The sequence below is a fragment of the Dendrobates tinctorius genome, unplaced genomic scaffold (assembly GCF_039654945.1).
Source record: "Dendrobates tinctorius isolate UK_male_01 unplaced genomic scaffold, ASM3965494v1 ptg000103l, whole genome shotgun sequence".
NCBI classification, from domain to species: domain Eukaryota; kingdom Metazoa; phylum Chordata; class Amphibia; order Anura; family Dendrobatidae; genus Dendrobates; species Dendrobates tinctorius.
Window position 1 is genome coordinate 4,329,150 of NW_027361771.1, and position 24,050 is coordinate 4,353,199.

The 24,050-nt window shown below is 47.3% G+C and overlaps 1 protein-coding gene across 1 annotated transcript in view; it reads left to right on the forward strand.

Moving 5' to 3' along the window:
- The window catches only part of RAB37 (RAB37, member RAS oncogene family), a 243,963-nt gene extending 220,169 nt beyond the window's left edge, over nucleotides 1-23,794 (forward strand). The window contains exon 4 of the mRNA XM_073587974.1: nucleotides 23,410-23,794. Within this exon, the coding sequence (XP_073444075.1) occupies nucleotides 23,410-23,682 (273 nt within the window). The 3' untranslated portion in view covers nucleotides 23,683-23,794. The remainder of the gene's footprint in view (nucleotides 1-23,409) is intronic.
- Nucleotides 23,795-24,050: the final 256 nt, after the last annotated feature.

Genomic DNA, 24,050 nt, shown 5'->3' on the forward strand with positions numbered 1-24,050 from the left:
CGCACGCGCAGTATGCTTTGTCCAACTGCAGACAAAGTCGAAAAGCATTAGTGCGCATGCATCGGTGCACTATGTGCCGGAACACAGAAATGGCAGCGAAATACTTCCGGGACATAGTTCACCGGAAGTCCACCAATGTTGCCATATTTTTATAACTGCACACTGATGTAAGTCCTCTCAAAATTCTTCCTCCATCCCATGTAATAAAACTTGATAGCCAAGCAGTATTCTGTGAATTCTCCAAATAGTCGTCATATTCCTCCATATGACCCATACAGAATATTCTGAAATATATAAAAAATGTGTTGAAATTCTAAAAAACAGCTACTAAGCTAAAACCACTTTAAAGGAAGGGGGCAAAACTCAGAACCTCATTTAAACCTCTTGGTTGTACTGAACCTATCCTATATATCCAATGGGCCTCCAACTGGGCTAGTCTTTTTTTCATGTTACCACCTCTTTGATCAATAAAGACCTTGTCAATACCCATCACTTTCAGCAGTGTAGGGTTACATTTGTGAAAAATCTTAGTGTTTGGGTATTGGTTTGAGAGTGACAATATCTTCCATGTCACGTGCATTCTTGATATCTCTATAGTGCTCCCTAATTCAGGTTTTTAGAGGTCTAGAAGTCATCCCTACATAAATCTTCATGCATGGACACGTGGCATAATAGACCACTCCCACTGTATTGCAGGTAATATGCTGAGTGATGGTAAATGTTGGTACCATCACTCGAACCAAATGTGGTTGCCCGTACCATATTCGGGCATGCAATACACTGTTGACATGGGTAAAAACCCCATTTTTGGCCCACAGAACCAAATGCTTTCTCTGGTTTAGAGCCACCATGGTAGCTATGCACCAGATGGTCTCTGAGATTCCCCGATCTCCTGTATGTAATAGTCGGTTGTTTTGAGATGTATATCTCCAACGTCCCATCCGTCAAAAGTAACGGCCAATACTTCTCAAATGCCTCTCTAACTTCCCTCCATCTGTCATTGTAAGTGGCTATGAATCTCACTTGTTGAACATCAGATTTTTTTTCTTCTTAGGTACTAGGATATCCATACTATTAGCCTGACAAGCTCTCTCCCTTCCCCTTCTTATACTACGTTTGGAATAGCCTCTCGCCAAAAATCTTTGGGAAAGATCACCAATCTGTTCCTGAAAGGCCTCCTCATTAGAACAAATTCTTCTGGCCCTCAGGAACTGACCAGATGGAATACTCTCTATCAGAGGTTTAGGATGCGATGATGTTGCATGCAGCACTGAGTTCACCGCAGTATCTTTACAATGGACATTAGTTTGTAAAAAGCCATTTTCCTCTTTAGATATTTTGATGTCCAAGAAATCTATACTTGTTTGACTATAATTGCAGGTGAGTTTGATGTTCAGAGAATTGTCATTGAGTATGCTGAGAAAACTGAGAAGGTCCTGCTCCGTCCCCTGCCATATCATAAGAATGTCATCAATATAGCGGACCCAGAACAGGACCTTCTCAATGTAGGCTATGGGATTAGTGAGAAAGATTTTGCGTTCCCACATGCCTAAAAACAGGTTGGCATATGAGGGGGCAAACGCCACCCCCATAGCCGTACCCTGCTTTTGTAAATGGAAAGTTTCTTTGAACACAAAATAATTGTGTTCCAAAACATGCTCAAGTAACAATACCAAAAAGTTAATAAATTCAATATCAAAATCTGACATCATTATATACATTTTGACTGCTTGCACGCCATCATGATGTTGAATGGACGTGTACAGTGACTAAATATTGAAACTCACCAACCACATGTCCACATCCATGGGGATACCGTCTATCTTTTAAAGGACATCACTCGTATCCCGTACATAAGACGGAAGATCACAAACCAAGGGTTTCAAATAATTGTCTAGGTATTTAGAAATTGTCTCACAAAGGCTTCCCTTACCCGATACTATAGGTCGCCTTGGTGGAGCTGTACGATTCTTGTGTACTTTGGGTATGAAATATATGCATGCCACCTTAGGGTATTCTGGTATCAGGTTGTCTCTCAACTCCTTTGTGATGATTCCTTCCTCAAAGGCTTTTTCCAATATAACCTAAATCTCCTTCTGAAATTTTAAGGTAGGATTATATGTCATTCTTTGGTAGCATACACTATCTCTCAGCTGTCTCATTGCTTCTTTTTCGTAAAGCAACGTGGGCCAAATTACCACGTTCCCCCCTTTGTCCGCCGGCTTTATTACTACCTCCTTGAGGTTACTCAATTCATTTAGTGCTTTTCTTTGGACATAGGTAAGGTTGCCATAAGCAATGTGCTTTGGAATTTTCTCAAATTCCTCTGATACAAGCTTAACAAATAATTCCACATTAGAATATAAGTTAAGAGGAGGAAATCTCTTAGGGACCGGGGGCATGAACTTACCCCAATTAGATGGTTTTTCTCATTCCTCATTGATCTCCTCCAAGATAGAAATGGCTTCAAGTTCCTCATTACTCCATTCGTCTCCATTTTTATTTTTTCAATGTAGTTTTTTAGTATGAGCTTGCGTGCAAATAAGTGTAGATCTTTTACCGCTGAAAGAGTCGAATGGAGCAGTAGGTGAAAATGAGAGCCCAAGACTAAGAACCTCAAGAACCTTTGTCAAAACAATGTCAGACAGATTAATTACCTGTAACCTAGATGATATAGGGGTATCCATTCTCTTATCCCTCTTCCTATAGTAATCATTTCTCCGTCTGTTGATATTCTTCCTGAGATTGTAAATTCTATTACCCAACGTATTGTCATCTTCCCTAGATGAGATTGAGGATACTGAGGAAAACCTTGTAGCATTTTGGCCTTCTTTCGTGATTGATTGCCACCTGTAGATCATACCACTTTTGAAATCATTAAGATCTCTTTGGAACTTTCTTGCCTTTGTATCCTTAACCTCCTTTTCCCAAATATTAAGTTGGGTGTCCATTTCTTTATTAAACAATTCAACTTCTGATCCTGACATCTTCTCAAGTAATTTAATCCTTGTTTGCTCAATTTCCGAGACCAGTGAATCCAGACTCTTTTTATTATTACCAATTAATAGTTCTATAAGAGACCTATATTGTAAGCATGGTATAGACATGTTCGCACGGCTTACTTCTGCGGCTCTTCTGTCCTGACACGCCGGACGGGGGCGCGGCGAAGCAGCCAGCAACGTCTCGTGATGGGGTGGGTTGCTGTGGAGACGCGTCCTGCACGGCGCATTGCTGCTTCCTCCCTTGTTCTGACGTGTCGGATGTGGGAGTGGCAGAGCTGCGAGCGGACGCGCTCTAGAGTGACGTCACATGCCTGGAACTTCACATCACTTTCAGGTAATTATCTGCCAACATATGGCTATATAAGGGCACATTTATCATCTAACCACACATACTAAAACCCCCCCAAGATGAAGCTAACGTGAAACGCGCGTCGTGGAGCCTGGCTTCACAAGGTTGTATGCGTTTTTTTCATTCTGCAATTTTTTCTCTGCAATTTCTATGGTATTAGTGGTGACCTGACTAGCATGGGTCTCCTATTTGACTACACTACGGTGTGTTATATGGTAACTATATAGCCATCTTTTGGTTACAATCTTTTTTGCTATTGCGGACCCTTACATTTTGTATTTGCTCTGTGTACATATGTGTACATATTTGCCACTTTTTGTACATATTTATTTATAACTGGCACTGGCTCATTTAATTGTTGTGGTTATACAAAATATTTCGCAAGCTCTATTTCTCAGATAATTCTGGGATTACTATACTCACTAGTTGCAATTTCTTGTGGGCTTATTTTGTGGAAGTATTAATAGGCATATACTGGTGTCTTTTATATACACTTGTTTGGATACTGTTCCTATATACGTATGTAATGCATATGTATTCCTATATGCTTCTTTAATGCAGGTTTTGGTACTTTGTATACACTTGTATATCTTTATTTACATATGTACCTTGTGTAAGCAAATTGGACATATATCTCCTTTTATGTATTTTTAATGTTGTGTTACTATACTCTAATGGCTTTCTATTTTATGGCTAAGTACTTCCTGAGTCTTGTTTGATGTCTTATATTATTGGAAGTGCCATCTGTTTAGGCCCAATATTTTGGATATATTTTAAATAAATGATAGTTGTACTTCCCGAGAGATCCAGACACAAATAAACCGGGTGCAGGCGAAACTGCTACGTTTCTACTCATTATAGCTACTCCCCTTGTTTTAATGTGGGCCTTTCACTGAATATTTAATCTAAACTGAGTACCTCCTCCACTTGCAGCTGCTCCTCTGACTTTGGGACAGTTGTTTTCTTTTTCTTCTGATAAAGTTGCACATTTTTCCTTTAACCAACTGGGTATATACCTCAGAACTTCTTGTTTTGACTGGTCAGAATCTGAGGAGAAATGGCAAATGCCAACAGAGATGTTCTGTACACCCAGTTGGTTAAATGGAAAATTTGCACCTTTATGGAACATTACTTTGGAACAGAGTGGCATAGAAGAAAATCTTTCCAGAATCAGTGGAACAGCGTCAATGAGAGGAGGTGCTCAGTTCAAATTAAAATTTCCATTTAAATGTCCTCTTTAAGTCTAATATGTCCACTCTCTATTTTTCCCATTAGCTGCTCTAGAAAAAAGACATTCCGCAACAAAACAAGGGCATTGCTAATAGGAATCACTGTTTTTAAGTTAAATATATTACACACCTCATTACGGCAGTACTTTAATAACTTGTTGCGCTCCCCGTAAACAAGACTCGTGTGTCAATATATGCAAGATCAAAAACAATCATTTCATGCGTGTGTCACATTAGGTGTTTCTATGCCGCAGGCAATATAACTGCCAGGACCCAGTTGTCTTTAGCACTAATGGAGCCACAAAGAAGTTGCCTGGTTTAGAAAACTCAATTTTCAAATACCCAATTAGATGTGGGGTACTCACTGTTTAGGACTCAGATTTATATTCACAAAATATTTTTGGGAAGATTAGCCAGAAGCAAAAGCTCTTTTTTTCTATTTAAAAAATAAAGGACACTTCTAGTTTCTTACATGGACATTAATATTTGATATTCAAACAGAATATAAAGTTGATGTTATATAGAATTTAGATGGGCTATCCAGCCTTCTTAAGATAATCTATCAACATTAGATTGATGGGCATTGCATCCTCTCGAGCATAGCAACCAACTGTCCCGGAGTCAGAGGGACTGTCCCGATTTGAGGACTTGGTCCCGCCGTCACGTTGGGGCTTCGTTTCGACTTCTCAAAGTCTCCTCTCTGGCGTCATCATTGCTCTGTGTGCCTCCCCTCAGAGGGCAGGGATCCATCTCTCTGCACTTGTATAAATTAAATTATAATGGTCACTTCTTTTCTTGTGATCAGGTCTCCCCGGAACTTGAGTTTCTAATTTCACAGGCAGGAGCTCTGAGACACAGCCCATAATGACGCAGATAGGAGAATTTGGTAATCTTGAACCGTATGACAGGCAGTGAATCCAGTAGCAGATTATACATGTACATAGAGATTAATAAAATATTAGTGTATTTCTATGTTCCCTGTACACCAAAGGTAAAGAAAGTCAGATTTTTTTTATTCCCATAAAATTATTAAAAATAATAATAAAGAAATTACAAAAATGTATTTTTCTTATTTATGAATCCCCCGGTCCTCATACCCAGAACTTTTAACACTACAGGCAGGAGCTAAATCTATTGAGTCACAGGCTCTGGGAGTATTTTGTATACTTAATCTGGTATTGCAGGCAGATTATACTAATACAATGTACCCAGCAGTGTATTTCTATGTCTCCATATTCTAGAGGGAGATTAAATTATTTTTTTCTTCCTATAAAATTACTAAAAAACAATGAAAAACACAATTTCATTTTTACTGCACTTTTTTTTTTTTTTTTTTTTTTTTTTTTTTAAATAAACATCACAAATCAGCAAATACCATGGACATATTTGGTGTTCTTGTAATCGTAATGATCATCGCAACATAGTGATAAGATTATTTATGGGGATTGTTAAATGGTGTAAAAAATGTTGTAATTGATACTTTTTTTATGGGTTTAATAGAGCGAAAATAATAAATGTAACGTTGAGGCTGTATTCACACGTAATGTAAATGCTGCGTTCTTTCTAATGCTTTTATTTCTGCAGGTGTATTCACCACACAGATTGCAAACACTTAATTACCAAAATTATACATTGCATCATACCTAAAAGAAATGATCACCACTGGCTGATGTCTCCCTACCTAACAGTGGAGGTTGGAGCCCTAGGACCTGCGCAATTGGGCCCCCCCCCGCTCCACGACGGCTCGCCCTGTTACCCCTATGGGGCCCTATAGTGTTAGGGATGCGAGAAAGAAGAGAGGTGTATAATCTTGATCTTCTTGGCTTGAGTTTAGATAATTAATTTTCTTCTCGTGATGACCTAGAATAGGTAGGGAGACATCAGCCAGTGTAGGGTTAGGCACCTCCCAGAGGTGATCATTTATTTTAGGTATGATGCAATGTATAATTTTGGTAATTAAGTGTTTGTAATCTTTGTAATAACTTTTTAATTTTAGCAGAGTTATAAGTGAAACTGTGAACCCCTTTTGAGTTTGTCTCTTGTTAAATATTTTTTCGAGACTGTGATTCCATTTGTATTCACCACACAACGCAATAACAATCTTCTCTGACTATTATGTGTTTGCTGCATTTCTTTTATGTGGTTTCCACCATATTTGATGTATTTTTAGTGCCAATGTGAAGCAGCAGTCTTAACACTTTATTTTAAAGGGAACCTGTTACCTGGTTTTTCAGCTATAAGCTGTGGCCACTGCCTTTCGGGGCTTATCTACAGCATTCTAGATTGCTGTAGATAAGCCCCCGCTCTAACCTGAAAGATAAGAAAAGCAAGTTTTATTATACTCACCCAGGGGCGGTCCGGGTCCGATGGGCATCACAGGTCAGGGTCTGGCGCCTCCCATCTTCATGCAATGTCATCATCTTCCTTGCTTCCTGTCGTGGCTCCTGTGCAGGCGTACTGATCTGCCCGGTTGAGTGCAGAGCAAGTACTGCTGTAAGGAGATAGACCGGACTGCGGGTGCCTGCATGCAGGGTCCGGAACTAGAAAGGCTGCATCCTTTGCTCCCGGGGGGAAGCCTGAGTGGGGCGGACCTTCTCCTGCTGTCTGGGGGAAGCCTGAGCAAGGAGGACATTCCTGGGGATGGAGAAGGGTGGGGAGAGCAAGAAAAGGGCATGTAGCAGCAGAGGGATAAAAGGAAAAAGCGTTCGAAGTGGAGCAATCTGCCGCTGGCGGGGAGCAGCGCACAGAGCGGTGAGCAGCGTCCTCTGCTTCCCCACCAGACAGTACCGATGTGGCGACGGGCTGTATAGAAGGAGCTCTCGTCACCTGCAGAGTGAAGCCATGCCAGCAGAGTGGAGCCGTGCAGCGCCCTGTCAGCAGAGCTAAGCCTAGTACTGTACCCGGCGTGATAGTGAGTACCGCACAAGCTCTGCCCAAGAGTGACCGCATACTTGACAGACCCCTGCATACAGGTCCACCTTTTGTGGACGACCAACTGTCAGCTCCCCGCTATCCTCCATGCTAGGAGATGACCCTAGCGAAGGCAGAAACTGCACTGTGAGTGTGACGCAGAGCGAAAGAGATATATTGCTAGGACAGAGCCTCGCTACTAAGGACTTGTGCACACCACGGAGCGAAGTCCTGTTCCGGTGGTTCCCCACACTAGACTCAGTATCGTGCAAGATATGTGTGAGCATGGGAAATCTTCCTGCCTCCCACAGACCTCACCGAGACGTCACATGCCGCTGTTGTCGGTGCCACCGTTGCAACCCCGAGGAGCTGCACCCAAGAAAACTACAGACTGATAAGTTTCACCTCTTTATTACTGAACTTTCGTTCGTCCCTGACCTACCCTGCCACTCTCCCAGTTCTGCCCCATTCCCTTATCACCCTACAATCCCTCACTCCCTGCGAGGAGTGCATTTCCCTGTAAACAAATTGTTAACCCTTGCTCTGCCTGCGTCCCGTCACTGGATCCCGCATTCCTGCTCGTACTCTTACACTGCAGTGCGCAGGCTCTGAGCCTCTCTGACCTTTCCCGGCGCCTGCGCACTGCAGTACTTGGCTCTGCCCTCAACAGGGCAGATAAGTACCCTATGCGGAAGCCACAACTCAAAGCAAGCAGGATGATGACATCGCATGCAGGGCCGGCGTTAGGGGCAGGCAGACCAGGCAGCTGCCTAGGGCCCCTGCTCCCCCAGGGGCCCCCAGCTAGCGGCACATCATGCCGCCGCTATGGGGCACCTGTGAGGCAGGGGGGCCCGTCTGCCCCAGGCGCCGACTCCCCCGGCCGCCATCACAGCAATGATGGAGGAGAGCACGTCAGCTGACGCTCCCTCTCCCATCATTCCCCACTCTGCTTCTGACACAGCGGGTGCGCGATGACATCATCGCGCTCTCACTGTGTGCCAGGCAGAGCAGGAGAGGAGACAGGAGACAGCAGGGAGCAGCATGGGCACGAGGAGAAGGTGTTGAGTGTTTTTTTTTTTTTTTTTTTTTAAATATATCGTGTGTGCTGGACTGTGGGGCCCCTCTCGAAGGGGGGGTATGCTATGTGCGGCTGGGCTATATATACCATGTGTGGCTGGGCTGTATATACCGTGCGGGGCTGGGCTGTATATACCGTGCGGGGCTGGGCTTTATATACCGTGCGGGGCTGGGCTGTATATACCATGTGGGGCTGGGCTGTATATACCATGTGGGGCTGGGCTGTATACTATACGGCTGTGTTATATACCATGGGGGGTACATTTTGCATTATATTCTATGGGGGAGGCTGTTATATAGTATGGGGGGCTGCATTATATTCTATGGGGAGGTGGGCTGTATTATATTCTATTTGAGGCTACATTATATTCTATGGGGTGGCTGTATTATATTTATTATATTCTATGGGGGGTGATTGCATCATACTCTGAGGGGGCTATATTATACTATGAGGAGACTACATTGTATTCTAAGGGGGGCTGCATTATATTCTGTGGGGGGGGCTCCATTATATTCTATGGGGGCTGCATTATACTATATGAGGAGGGCTAGATTGTATTCTAAGGAGGGGCTACATTAAACTATATAAGGGGCTGCATTATATTCTATGGGGGGCTGCAATATACTCTATGGAGCGGCTGTATTATACTATGAGGGGGGCTGCATTATATTCTATGGTGGGTTATATTATATTCTGTGGAGTGGCTGCATTATACTCTGTGGGGTAACTGCATTATGCTCTAAGGGGGGGTTGCATTATATTCTATGAGGGGTTACATTATATTGTATGGCGAGGCTGCATTATACTCTGTGGGGTGGCTGCATTATACTGTATCGAGGACTATGGGAATACATTATATGAAGAACTATAGAGTGCATTACACTATGGGAAGTGAATTGTACTACATGGATGACTATGGCGGTGCATTATACTATATAGAGCACTATGATGAGTGTATTATACTATGTGGAGGATTGAGCAGTGTATTTTAATATATAGAGGGCTATGAGGAGTGTATTATACTATATGGAGGACTATGGGGTATAAATTGTAGATGTGCTGCTGATAACATGATACTGTATGGTGATCTGTTAGTGATCCATTAGTGATTGTTCTGTCCCCATAATTCTTTCTCAGACGGTGGAAAGAGGCCGGGAAACAAGTGTTGAACGGCTTCAATATTGTTGATCACACTCATTTAGCGGCCTGAACTCAGCGCATGTAACTACAACCGAAATGCTTCTGTGTGATGTGCAATATGTTAGCACCTGGGGCCCCATTTTAAACTTTGCCTAGGGCCCCAGTTTGCCTAAAACCGGCTCTGATCGCATGAAGACAGGAAGCAAGGAAGATGACGACATTGCATGAAGATGGGAGGCGCCAGACCCTGACCTGTGATGCCCATCGGACTGGACCGTCCCTGGGTGAGTATAATAAAACTTGTTTTTCTTATCTTTCAGGTTAGATCCGGGGCTTAGCTACAGCATTATAGAATGCTGTAGAAAAGTCCTGAAAGGCAGTGGCCGCAGCTCATAGCTGAAAAGCGAGGTGACCGGTTCCCTTTAATTATACACAAAAGCTTTGATTCTGTGTTTAAAAATGCAAGGGCGTTTTTTTCCTAGCATTTATTTCAATCTCAACATATAAACTATAGAGGGAAAAAAAACACTCAAACCGCATAGTTCAGTGGTGTCTTTAGACGCACAGAGCAGAGATTTCATGAAATTACGTCCACTTTGTTTGGAAATTTTGGCTGTGTTCACATGTAGTGTAAATGCTGCATATTTTCTGCTGATTTTTGTGCACAGAAATTCTGCGTTTTAAGTGTCCAAGCAAAGTGTATGTGATTTTATGAAAATTACGCCCCTGTCTAAGGATGCTGTTAGAAGCTTCTATGTGGAGTCTGAAAAACGCATGTAAAAAGTGCAGAATCAAAGCTTTTCTATAAATATAAAAAACACATTAGAAAAGCGGCTTCACCAAAACCTCAAAAAATAAGGGGGAAAATGCATAAAAAAAATGCAGCAGTAATGCAATAACTCTGTTCTACATATTTCCAAAAGTTGTCAGGTTCAGTTATGAAATGAGCCATTTCTTAGGTAAGATTGTCAGGTAGTGCATTGTAATTATGCAGCAAGATGGCTTTTTTTGGATGAATCGATGAAGAGCCTTCATTCATCTGGATTATGACTTTAGAGCTTCCTTTAAACTCTTGATGTTGCTGCATGTTACAAGATCGCTTTCCATGAAGAAGTATTGGACAAAATCTTTGTCAGGCTGTGTGCCCACGATGCGATTTTTAAGCGTTTTTGCCGCGATTTTCAGCTCGAAAATGCTGCGAAAATGTTTAAAAATCGTGTACAGAACTCCCCCCCATGCATTCCTATGGCATTCCGCACATGCTGTGCTAATGCTGCGCTTTTTTCCGTGGCGGAATCGCATCACGGAAAAAATCGCAGCATGATCATTCTTTTGTGTGGAATGCATGAGAATCGCTTACTTCCTGCATGTGGCTATGCCCACCATGCGGGAAGTTAAGCGTCTCATGTGCGGTTGGTACCCACGGTGTGGAGGAGAGGAGAAAGTCCTCCAGGCCCTGGGTACCATACCCCTGTAAAAAAAAGAATAAAAAATCGGGGTATATTTACCTTCCGACGTCCCGCGCTGCCATCCCGGGCCTCAGCGTTCCCAGTAATGCCTTGCGAGACCTGTGATGACGTAGTCTCGCGTGACTCTAGCGGTCTCGCGAGATCGCTATAGTAACGCGAGACCAACGTCATCACAGATCTCGCAAGGCATCGCTGGGAACGCTGAGGCCCGGGATGGCAGCGCAGGACGTCGGAAGGTAAATATACCCCGATTTTTTTATTTTTTACATTCTTTCTTTTACTATTGAGGCTGCATTGGCATCCTCAATAGTAAAAACCTGGTCACACTTGTCAAACACTGTTTGTTTGACGAGTGTGACCAACCTGTCAATCACTTTCCAAGCGATGCTTCAAATCGCTTGGAAAGTGCTTGAGAAAATCGCAGCAAAATCGCGAACAGAATCGCGGTAAAATCGTGGTGAAATCGCGCGGAAAAAACCGCGTGATTTCTGGGAAGGAGTCCGGTTTTCACTGTGCGTTTTAAAACGCTACGTGGGCCCAGAGCCTTACGGTTGCAGAACAAAGAAATCTTAAAGGGAATCTGTCACCCCATTTTCGGCCTATCAGCTGCCGGCACCGCCATCAAGGGCTTGTCTACAGCATTCTGTAATGCTGTAGAAAAGCCCCTGATGTAACCTGAAAGATAAGAAAAATAAGTTAGATTATACTCGCCGGGGGGCGGGGTTGGGTGCGGTGGGTGTCACGGTCCGGTCTGGCGCCTCCCATCTTCTAGAGATGAAGTCCTCCTCCTTACTTCATGCTGCGCTCCTGCGCAGGTGTACTTTCTCTGCTCTGCTGTGGGCAGAGTAAATTGCTGCATTGCGCAGGCGCCGGACCTCTGACCTTTCCCTGCGCACTGCAGTACTTTACTCTGCCCTCAACAGGAGCCGAGGGAGAAGTAAGGAGGACATCTTCGTATGAAGATGGGAAGTGCCAGACCAGAGCGCGACACCCATCGGTCCGGACGCCCGGGTGAGTATAATCTTAATCGTTTTTCTTATCTTTCAGGTTACATCGGGGCTTATCTACAGCATTACAGAATGCTGTAGATAAGCCCCTGATGTCGGTGGCCGCAGCTTATAGGCCAAAAATGGGGTGACAGATTCTCTTTAACATCGCTTATTATGAGAGTCCCCTGCTGTAACTTGGAGTCTCTAAGAGCTGATCCAAATCTCTAACAAAATCGCTCAGTTCAGTTTATGCTATAATGTGTGGTTCAGTTGAGGTTGCCGACAAATTATCTTCTGTATGAGGTACTGGGCTTATTGCAGATGGAATTTGTAGATACTGTAAAGTCCATTTCTTCCTTGAAACTCCTTTACTAGTGGGGCACCATGCGTAAATAGCAATTGGTAGTGTGATTGGTTGACTCATACTTTGGCGCATACTTTGTCCCTCTTTCAATTCGTCAATCGTTTGGAGGTATGTCCTCCACTCGGCTGCTTTAAAATATAAGTGGTGTTTTTGCAACCATGGTTTATACTTGCCTACGCAGTATTTTTTATAGCGGACATTCAAGATATTGCATCATTATCTCATTGAAACAAATGAGGCAGATACTATGTCTGGAACATCCACTAAGGAAAATACATTGCAGGCAAACAGAAACCAACCTGCTGCCGATGTACACCTTGAAGAAGCTCTAATGCTCACACAATGTCAGTCTCTTCAAACACCGGACTGGATGAGGTGGCAATGGACGGACCACCACCGATCTAAGATTGATGTCATCAACCATCAATTTCAGTGATCTGGTAATCAATTTAAAGAATAACCGTCATTTTTAAATTTTATTTCATAATTCAATAGTATACATCAAAATAAGCAACTTTGTAATGTATCTTATCGGGTACTGAGGAGCAACGGGTGGGGATTGTTATCTCTCTTCTCCATGGTGACCTCAATCCTGGGCATTATCTCTCCAGTCTTATTTCCAGTCGCTTCAGATGGTCAAGGAATTTTTTCACACCCTTGGTCTTATCTATTGACGACCCTGACCGTGTCTCTCTGACTTAAGGCCCCGTTACACATAACGATGTCCCAGCGATCCCACCAATGATCCGACATGGATGGGATCGCTGGGACATTGTTAGGCTGATCGCTGGTGAGCTATCACATAGACAGCCCCTCCAGCGATCAGGACCAGCGAGCAAGCTGGTTTCCAACGTAAATGTAGGGGTGGAGGGCCGGACTGGGGGGTGGTCCTTCTTTATACTGCGCAAAGACGTCAGACACCAGATGGAGGCAGATTTCGGGTACAACAGGTCCAAGTTTATTTCCAGCCGTCCGTCTGACGGCCCCAGCAATACACCGCAATTCTTTCACGGCCCTCCGTTTCCAGGCCCCAGTACACACACACACCGTACTTTCACTTGAGACGTGGATACACACACCATCCCTTTTTCAGCTTGGTGACGTTCCTGCCAGTTTGGTCACTGTGGCCGCCTTAGGCCTGTACACCAACAGCAATTTTACTGGTCAGCTGTCGTCGTCAAATTCGGTATGCTTTCCCCCGGGACCTCGTCTGTACTGCGGTATTTCGTGTCAGGACCACCCCCCTGACTTCTTTCCTCCTCAGTCCCCTGGTTTAGCTCGCCTCACAGCACATAATTTGTCACAGACTTCTCATCTCTTGAGCTCCTCCCAGGGACTGGAACTTTCTGGAACCCTCCTGTCAAATTTATAACTTTCCTGGTTCCCTGTAATTCCGCCCCCTATGACCAACGGTTTCTAAAGCCCTAAGCTGCTGTCAAATCCTGAACTCTCAATCCCCCTGCCATCTTGTGGTCATCCAGGGTACTGCACTTCGTCTACACTGTTCAACTGTTTCCCTTCTGTCATAACTGACAAGTCCGTCCATCCGTCAGGTCACCTTCCCTACACTCGTCCTTTCTTTGCCTATTGTCGTCCTCGACAATCAGAGTCCCTGCCTTCAACATTCTGAAGTTTCCCCTACTATCTGCTGTCGGACCGGTGGTTGGGCCAAACCCACCTTTTGCGGGGGCCGAACCAAACCGGGAGCACCATGCTCCGAGCAGCCTACCACCACTCGCTAGCGCACAAGCCACATGACAACTCCTTTCAAATTGGGCCAGGTACACCCGGATTTTCTCTACAGCATGTACCTTCCCCTACTCTCCCCTTCTGTCACCTTCCACTATCCAGTACGCCCTGACCGAGGCCTCACGCCTACCAGATCATTGTCAGCGTCCGCCTTCTTTCTTCTGGGGTGTCCGTGGTGTCAGGGACCTGATTTTGGACTGCTGTCTGTTTCCATATCTTCCATCTCTTTGCCTTTCTCTCAGTAACAAGTCATGGTCGGCGTCCCGGTCACACAGACCCTCTTATCTCATAGTGACTTTGGTCACACAGACCCCCGTACCCAGACCTGTTGCAATTTTCTTATGCATATTATACATTAAACCAACTTTATAATAGCACAAGTACCCCTTTTTTTTTCCATTTACTGTTTCTTTTAGCCAACACACAAAAAAACATAACAGGTTTACTCCCCCTTCCTTGGACATTGACACTCCCCTTTTTTTCCTGTATTTGCATCCCCGCTATGTCAGTCAAAACATTTTAACTCTCATATAGGAGTAAGAGGAAATAAAAACAACACACAAAAAATTTTTCCTTTAACCAGGACGCAAACTGTCCCCATGATCTGCGTAACGATGCAGCGGTTTCCCGACAGTCCAAACCATCTTCTGGTGGCTGGTAGCAAAGGACCCCACAGCCGTGGAGCTCCCAGGATGCAGGGAGTGTCCTTAGAGTCCTCTCTACGGGGGTTCATGTTCCTCGGGTTCAGCGAGCACGGCTACCGCATAGTAGCCTCGGGGACAATACTCCTTATAGTAAGATACCAAGTCCCCCCTCTTGCAAGGCACGGCCATGACGTATAGAGGTCACATTAATATACACTTTCTGGCCGGTAGCGAGGTCTCGAATGAACCCGTACCCTTTTTGTAAGTTAGTATACACGAGCCGTCCCAAGGATCGTGTAGCCGACATACCAGCCTCTCCCCTCTCATGGAGCAAGTTCCACACTTCCTGCTCCCTGGCCTTCTTCTTTTTGATGACTTCCGCGACCCAAACAGAGGGTCTAGCATAGGCCCCGGAGTCCGGTGGGCGGGACATAGCCAGGATTGAAGGCGGGGCAGAGGCGGCCGTAGATGTCAACGGCCCAGCAGCCGCTGGGGCCGGGTGGCGGGTAGGGGCAGCCGTAGTCTTCGATGAATAAGCCGCAGAGCTCCACAAGTAGGCCGCGGCCGACTCTGGTGATGACGCGGCAGTGACCGCAGGGCAGGCCGCACCCGGAGTTGCAGATGGGGCCGGAGTAGCGGCCGGTTTCATGGACGAGGCTGCTGCTGGCAGGGGGAACGTAGCAGGGTCGGCCGCGGGCAGGCTCCGCACCGGCGACATCGGGCATGGCGTCGCCGGGCGGGGTGGCTCGGCGACGGGAACGGGGGCATCACTGAGCTCAGCGTAGGCCATAGAGCTCTTCGCGGCCAGGCTCTCAGGTACACGGGAGGTCACGCGCTGCGGCCGAGTGGTGGAGGCCGCTTGCGGAGCCGTCGGCGAAGCCGGGGGAACGCTCACCTTCCCTGGCACCACGGCCTCCGGCACATCATCCCGCGGCTCCTCCCGCAGCCCCCGTTCTTCACCCCGCCGTCCGGCGGGGCTAGCCTCCAGGCTCAGGGGTTCCGCGGGGAGGCTTTCCAGTGTGGTCTTTGGCGGTCGCTCCCACGGGGCCTGCATTCGCTTCTCTTCTCTGCCAGAGGTCGGGATGGTTGTCCGTGACTCCCAGGTGCAGGTCTCCCAGCGAGACTCGATCTCCTGACACCATCGCCACTCCAGGCGTCTGAGGCCTCGACAACTACAGCGTCGCATCCCGTCCGGTGGGCAACAGTCAAATGGTGCCAAACAGCCGCAGCCTGCCTTTTCTTCCGAGCCACTCCCTCTGTCGGTTTCTCCACCCAGCTGCCAGGGTCTAGTATGTGGTAGCGGCGGCCTCCTGGCACACTTCTCTTCCCCCAGGGGTACGTTGGAGGGGGCCCCAGGCCGTCCGGAACAAAATAAAAAAAACATGGGCCTCTCCCCTGCGTTGGAGCACCACCGCCATTTTGGACAGAACCTGGTGCCACCCCGGATCCTCTGTCAGCAGCACAGATCCCCAACAGTGTCCCCAATTTGTAATCCACAGGTCAGCAATTTGTAATCCACAGGTGTTGATATTCCACAACATAACAGTCCAAGTCCTCCTCGGTTCCACAGACGCAGGCCTGCCATGGACGGTATCGTATTAGCGGCGGTGATCCTGCCGACTACGCCAGATGTAGGGGTGGAGGGCCAGACTGGGGGGTGGTCCCTCTTTATACTGCGCAAAGACGTCAGACACCAGATGGAGGCAGATTTCGGGTACAACAGGTCCAAGTTTATTTCCAGCCGTCCGTCTGACAGCCCCAGCAATACACCACAATTCTTTTACGGCCCTCCGTTTCCAGGCCTCGGTACACACACACTGTACTTTAACTTGAGATGTGGATACACACACCGTCCATTTTTCAGCTTAGTGACGTTCCTGCCAGTTTGGTCACTGTGGCCGCCTTAGGCCTGTACACCAACAGCAATTTTACTGGTCAGCTGTCGTCGTCAAATTCGGTATGCTTTCCCCCGGGACCTTGTCTGTACTGCGGTATTTCGTGTCAGGACCAGCCCCCTGACTTCTTTCCTCCTCAGTCCCCTGGTTTAGCTCTCCTCACAACACAAAATTTGTCACAGACTTCTCGTCTCCTGAGCTCCTCCCAGGGACTGGAGCTTTCTGGTACCCTCCTGTCAAATTTATAACTTTCCCGGTTCCCTGTAACTCCGCCCCCCTTGACCAACGGTTTCTAAAGCCCTAAGCTGCTGTCAAATCCTGAACTCGCACTCCCCCTGCCATCTTGTGGTCATCCAGGGTACTGCACTTCGTCTACACTTTTCAGCCGTTTCCCTTCTGTCATAACTGACAAGTCCGTCCATCCGTCAGGTCACCTTCCCTATACTAAGATCGGGTGACTAAGAGCCGCGCGGCTCTTGGATACCCGCTGTTTACCCTAGATACCAGCGGCTCTTAGTTACCCGATGTTTACGTTGGAAACCAGCATCCAGTGTCGCTGATCGCTGGTTTCTCGCTGCCACACGCAGAGATGTGTGCTGGCCAGCGGTAGATCAATGATCAAAAAATGGCCCAGGATGATCCTGCACGATCAGCGATACCTGGCAGGGGGGCAGGTTGCTGATCCCCGTCACACACAGCAATATCGCTGGAGAGATCTCTGATGCGTCACAAAATCAGTGATCTCGCTGTGTGTGACGGGGCCCTTAGTCTAAACTACGTCAGCTTTAGCATAGAGACCAGACAGTGTTGAAGTATTTCTCCAAGTTATGTAGGTAGTCCATGGATACTAGGTGGAGTGACCCTGTGCTCCGTAGTAAGTTTTGTCGGAGCCTTCTGAAAGGGTAAATTATGCCTTTCCTCTGTATGAGACCACAGTTTCTCTGGAGGTGGCCATATCCTTGTAGATAGCCGTCATGTGTCTTATGAACCTAGGCTTGAGTCCACTGAGGAAATCATGCAGTTGGGGAGGGAGGGGGGCACAACTCGTTGCTCCGGTCTTCCACCAGTTTGACACAAAAGGGGGAGTTTTTTTGTGTGGAGGAATGGTCATTTTGTGGGTATCTGCAAATCCATACATAACTACAAACAGCTGACCGTAAATTAAGAAGCCCAGGTTGCGTGGAGGTTAGCAACCTTGGCGTACATATTTACTACGTTCGAAGGTCGCAGTTGTTTTACCCGCCAAACTTCTTTTGGGTGGATGAAAGTTGTCTATACCTTTTTGGACAGTGGTATGGGGTTTAATCTGTTTGGTCGAGACCCAGGGTCTATTTTCTCTTGAGTTGGCAAGACCTATTCCAATAATCACAATAAATTCTGTACTTTTGAGTGAGGGGCATTTTACTTTGGTCATTCAGGGTATACATCTTCAGGTAGGGGCCATTCACACTGAATCAATCAAATGTTGTGAGAGGACTTACCCTCCCCAGTGGAACCTGGCTTTCCTTGACGTTACACAATCCTGTAGAGCAGTGGTCCCCAACCTTTTTTGCACCAGGAACCGGTTTCAAGCAAGACCATTCTTCCATGGCCCGGCAGGGCGGGGATGGAGGTGTGGCAGGGGCGGGGCTTTGGTCATAAGGGGGCGGGGCTATGGACACGGTTGTAGTGTAGCAGTGCATACTTATAATTAAATAACATTTATAATGTGACTCGACTCACCATAGGTTTTGAATAAGTGCTCCATCACCCCCTTCTCCCCATCATTGCCTTCACCCCATCACTCCCTTCTCCCCATCATTGCCTTCACCCCATCACTCCCTTCTCCCCATCATTGCCTTCACCCCATCACTCCCCTCTCCCCATCATTGCCTTCACCCCATCACTCCCTTCTCCCCATCATGGCCTTCACCCCATCACTCCCTTCTCCCCATCATTGCCTTCACCCCATCACTCCCCTCTCCCCATCATTGCCTTCACCCCATCACTCCCTTCTCCCCATCATTGCCTTCACCCCATCACTCCCTTCTCCCCATCATTGCCTTCACCCCATCACTCCCCTCTCCCCATCATTGCCTTCACCCCATCACTCCCTTCTCCCCATCATTGCCTTCACCCCATCACTCCCCTCTCCCCATCATTGCCTTCACCCCATCACTCCCCTCTCTCCATCATTGCCTTCACCCCATCACTCCCCTCTCTCCATCACTCCCCTCATGGCCTTCTCCTCATGTCCCCATCTCCTCCAGGGCCAGGCTACACACACACACACACACATTATACATACACACAGACACCACCTTCCTTGCTCTGACACAGCAGCCGCGCTCTCCTCTCTGTGTCAGTCTGAGACAGGAAGCGCGGGCGGCGGGCAGGAAGCTGGACGCAGTGGACGGGTCCTTGCAGCTCCGCTCCTGCTATTCCCTCTTGCAGGCAGCGGAGCTGCTTGGATCGCTCCCTGGCCGCCACTAGAACTGCTGCGCGCCGCCCCAGCCCCCGCTACGCCACTGACCGCCCCTGGCTCCCCTTGTGTCCGCGGACCGGCAAGGGCACTGCAGCGGCCCGGTGCTGGGCCGCGGACCGGCGGTTGGGGACCCCTGCTGTAGAGGACTGGCAGACACAGGAGAGAGTGAGGTGAAGCAATTGTGGCACCTTTGAGGGTTCATTCGCCACAGAGGTACTGCACCTCCTTCTGAGGTGTGGTACCCCACCATTCAGGTAAGGTGGAGACTCCTGACCACGCTCCAACACCTGCATCCCACACAACACAGTAGTGTAGCAAAGCACCCTTTGGTGGCTCCCTGCTTGGAACACGAAGCGTGCTGGGAGGCGAGTGGAGTTTAGTTAGCATAAAAAGAGCGGGAAGAGTTTAGGATATAGTCAGTCAGTCAGTCTGACTAGGTCAGTCTGGGAGAGAAGGTCCCCGAGTGGGATGGATGAAGGAAGTGCGGCAGCCGACCTCAGTGACCTGGGTCCGCTGGCACAGGAAAGGAACATTGATAGAAAGCCTGACTCTCTCCAAAAGAAAGAAGGATTTGTACGGAACGTGAGGAGAGGAGGACTAAGGATTAGGGTTAGAGGAGAACCCTTCCCAAATTCACAGCGCAAGGCCGGGGTCCGGTCCTCGAGGTTGTATGGATACTAGTGTTGAGCGATACCATCCGATATCGTGAAATATCGGATCGGATTGGATCGGACCGATACCCAAAAAGTATCGGGTATCGCCGATTCCGATACCGGAAACACATACAAGTCAATGGGGCACAAATATCGTAATGAAAATAAACTTTACTTGCACATCCAGTTCGGGAGGGGGGGAAGAGTGTGGGCGGTGTATGGGCGGACACTGTGCGTGTCTGTATGTGCGGGTGGGGTCTGTACGGTCCTCTCGGTGGGTATGTGCTGGCCTGCCGGGGGTCTGTGCGGGACCCCCGGCAGGCCTGCACAGACGCCCGGCAGGCCGGCACAGGCAGCGCATCATGATGACATAATTTCAGCAGCCAATCACAGCCATGCCATTAGTTAACATGGCTAACACAACTGGCTCATTGCATTATGGGAACTTCCGATTCCGGTATTCGATATTGTAAAAATATCGGTACTCGGTATCAGAACTCCGATACAGCAAATATCGGCCGATACCCGATATTTGCAGTATCGGAATGCTCAACACTAATAGATACTAATGGTCCTGCAGCAGACACCAGAGGAATAGAAGTTGTCACCACTTTATTCCCACACAAGTCTTTGGGGCACAACAGCAACGTGAGTGAGCCGGGACTTAGTAGCAAGGAGTCCCTGAAGCAGGCTACAGCTGTCTGCCGTACAAGTAGAGTTCATAGGAACATCTGACAGGAGGAACTCCAGTGTAACTCAGTACTGTGAGTACTTCACTATAGGCGCAAAAGGGAGACGTTCAGAAAAGGCACATATGTTGGCGGAGTGTTGGAAAGGAGTACTTCATCTTGCCTGGAAGTTGGCTGAGCCCCTGACCCGGAGGACACTGCACCGAGGCGGGCACCTGTAGTAGGACATGTGCACACAATGCATTTTTCCTGCGGATCCGCAGCGGATTTTACTGCGCAGAAACGCTGCGGATCCGCAAAGTTATTTACAGTACAATGTAAATCAATAAAAAAAACGCTGTGCAGACGCTGCGTTTTTTTCCGCGCGGTTTTTGTGCGGTACAAAAAATGCAGCATGTCACTTCTTTTGTGTGGTTTTCCACCTGCTCCATTCTCCAAATCCGCAGGGGGAAAACCGCAGTGGAAAACCGCACAAAAACAGGAAGAAATCCACAGGAAAAATGCAGGTCATTTGACCTGCGGATTTCTTCAAATCTGCGCGGAAAAATCCGCAGGAGGAAAATCCACGTGTGCAGTACCTGCAACAGACTGTGAGTAAAGCTTTGGAACTACATGCCCTGGTGTCCTCCACTTATTCATGCGTCAACACACCCAGCACTGCTACATCCTTGTGCCTAGCTCTGCACCATTCACGTCTCTCCCCTTTCACGTCTCTCCCCTATCTCCTCATCTACACTGCTCTGGGACTACAGCCCTACCTGTGGAGGGCTACACCATCATTGCTGCACCACACCATCTGTCCCAGAGGATCTGTCTGCAGCGTTGGCTTAACATCTTCATTGCCGAATACCACAGGTGGCGTCACGAAACATTCATTAATAAACTTTTTTCCATCACTCAACATTCCCCCTTTTACAATGGATGCCCGGGGCCACGGACCGGGTCACTGCCACTGTGACAACCCCCATTGAAATCCACCGGGCCCGGCTCCAAGTACCCCGCTGCCCTGGGTGCGAGGGCGATCCACAATTACTGTCAAAATAACGGCATGAACACTTGTTTATCAATATTAACTAACCTGGTCCTCCTCCTGACATTCTGGCAATTGTCTCATCACCGTCCACCTGTTGTGACACATTCCCACCGTAGCCTTCGTGTGCATGCGGCTGCTAAAATATTTGGCCAGCCAATCACTGTAATGCCACAACAATCCTATTTCTAATAAGTAAATTGTAGCCTGCAAAATTTGTATTAAAATCTGTGTTAGCAGCTCCAATTCTCCTTGTTTGTTTTGCATGCTTTGTGCGCTTGTATAGACATATTTTAGTTACCGGTTACATCCACTGCGTCCCACCTGCAGCATACAGATGTTACAGCATAGTGGATTTTAAAAAATCCTACTTTCACTATGTGTGCATTGACGCCCGCGGATCACCAGCAGAGACGGACATGCGGCACATCTTTCCAGACCGCAGCATGTTATCAGAGGCGTAGCTAGGGTTTTGGTGCAATGGGGGGGCCCGTAACCAGGAAACCTTGATTACAACTGGGTGACGCACCCTAATAGTGGTGGAGACCCTCAGCATATGACCACACTGTTGCTGAAAATAATCTCTATATAAAGACCAATATTGATATTACCGCCATATGGTCAAGTGGTAAATACCAGTCCTGCAGAACATATAAGAGATTACAGCAGAGTTACAGATAATGACTTAGCGCTGACGTTCTTTCTGAAGGAGTCGTTCACTTTTCACGTCTTTTTCATCTGGCCCAGACCGACATGACAACTTCTTCCAGCTACGACTCTGCTGCAGAGACTACAACAAAGACACATTTCACTTCTCACATTTTCAGCACTGTCCCCAATGGGACTATTCCCAACCTGCACAAACTCCTTATCCTGATTATATCCCAATACTGAGCCGCTGCTGTTGTATGGGTCCCTATTGTGTGGTTCTCTGTGACATCTAAATTCTAAAGCAACCCTCTAGAATATAGTAATGCCGGGTGCAAGTGCCCTAGAAAACAGTGCCCACATTTTGTCCCCTCAAAAGTAATATTGCCCTGTGTATGCCCCTTTGACAGTCACAGTAACTTGAGTTCCCCATAACAATAAGTGCCCATTTTACACTTAATAATGTCCCGAGTCTCCCCCTGTATGGCTCCCCTATACACAGTATGATGCTCTCTTATACACAGTATAATGCCCCCTCACTGTATATATACTGACCCATTAATAACCCCCAAACTATTAAATGGCTCCAACACTGTATGATGGCCCCATCACTATAATCTCCACACTGTATAATGGCCCCCTAGATAGCCTCCGTATAGCATAACACACCAGATAGTCCTCAATATGTTACATTCGGTCCCTGTCCTGGCTCTGCACACCGGTCTGCCGCTGCTCCCCGTCCAGGGCACTCACCTCGTGCCTTGCGCGCTGTCCCTGTGGTGTCACCGGCTTCCTGTGTGTCCCAAGCTGCTTCTCGGCATTCTGGTCTCTCTCCTTCCCCCACCTCCTGGTGTCCTGTTGGCAGGTCGTCAGCCAAAGCTATTGGGGCATGCGGGCACTCTCCAGGCTTCTTAAAGGGACAGCGTGCATTTTTCAAAATAGACAATTATCCAATGGCATCGCACTGGACGCTATTTCTGGCCTCTCCTCCATAGGGAGAGCGCTGGAGCAACGAGTATCAATCATTGCTACATCCGGTTCTGTTGCTAACCTGTCTGCGCTGCGTAGCAGTCTCTGTGCATGTTCTTATGCTGTTTGTCTCCACAGAAATATCTGAATCCTGACAACCCTGGTAATACCTGCAACCATCTGGGCGAAAGCCATCCCATTCCACCAACAGCCATCCGAGTCCGAGAACTGTGTCAAGGTTACTGGAGCCAGCTACTTACCAACTATCCGGATCCAGGACCCGTCTCATTACGGACCCAGCTGTCATTTCTGCTATCCCTTTTGGTCCCGCTGGGACAGCTGCCACGTGTCCGGGGTCTAACTGGAGGTAGCACCTGTGTCCCCCAGGTGTTCCATTCTGGTCCTGTCTGAGGGACTTTACTACGTGTACCTGGGGCTCACTAGTTACGCCCCCTTTGGAGCCCCCCGAACCGTGGTCCCGAGGTTCCACTTTAAAAATAAAAAGCGAATGTGAACTTCACCATCTCTGCCTCCGCTTCCATTAGTTACACAATATAGTATAATGCACTCCCCAAAGGCCTCCATATTGTAGAATGTACTCCCCATAGGCAGAGTCTATAGTATAAAGCACTCCACATAGGCACAGTCTATAGTATAATGCACTCCCCATAGGCAGACTCTGTATTATAATAAACCCCCATAGGCAGGATCTATATTATAATGCACTCCCCATAGGCAGATTCTATATTATAATGCACTCCCCATAGGCAGATTCTATA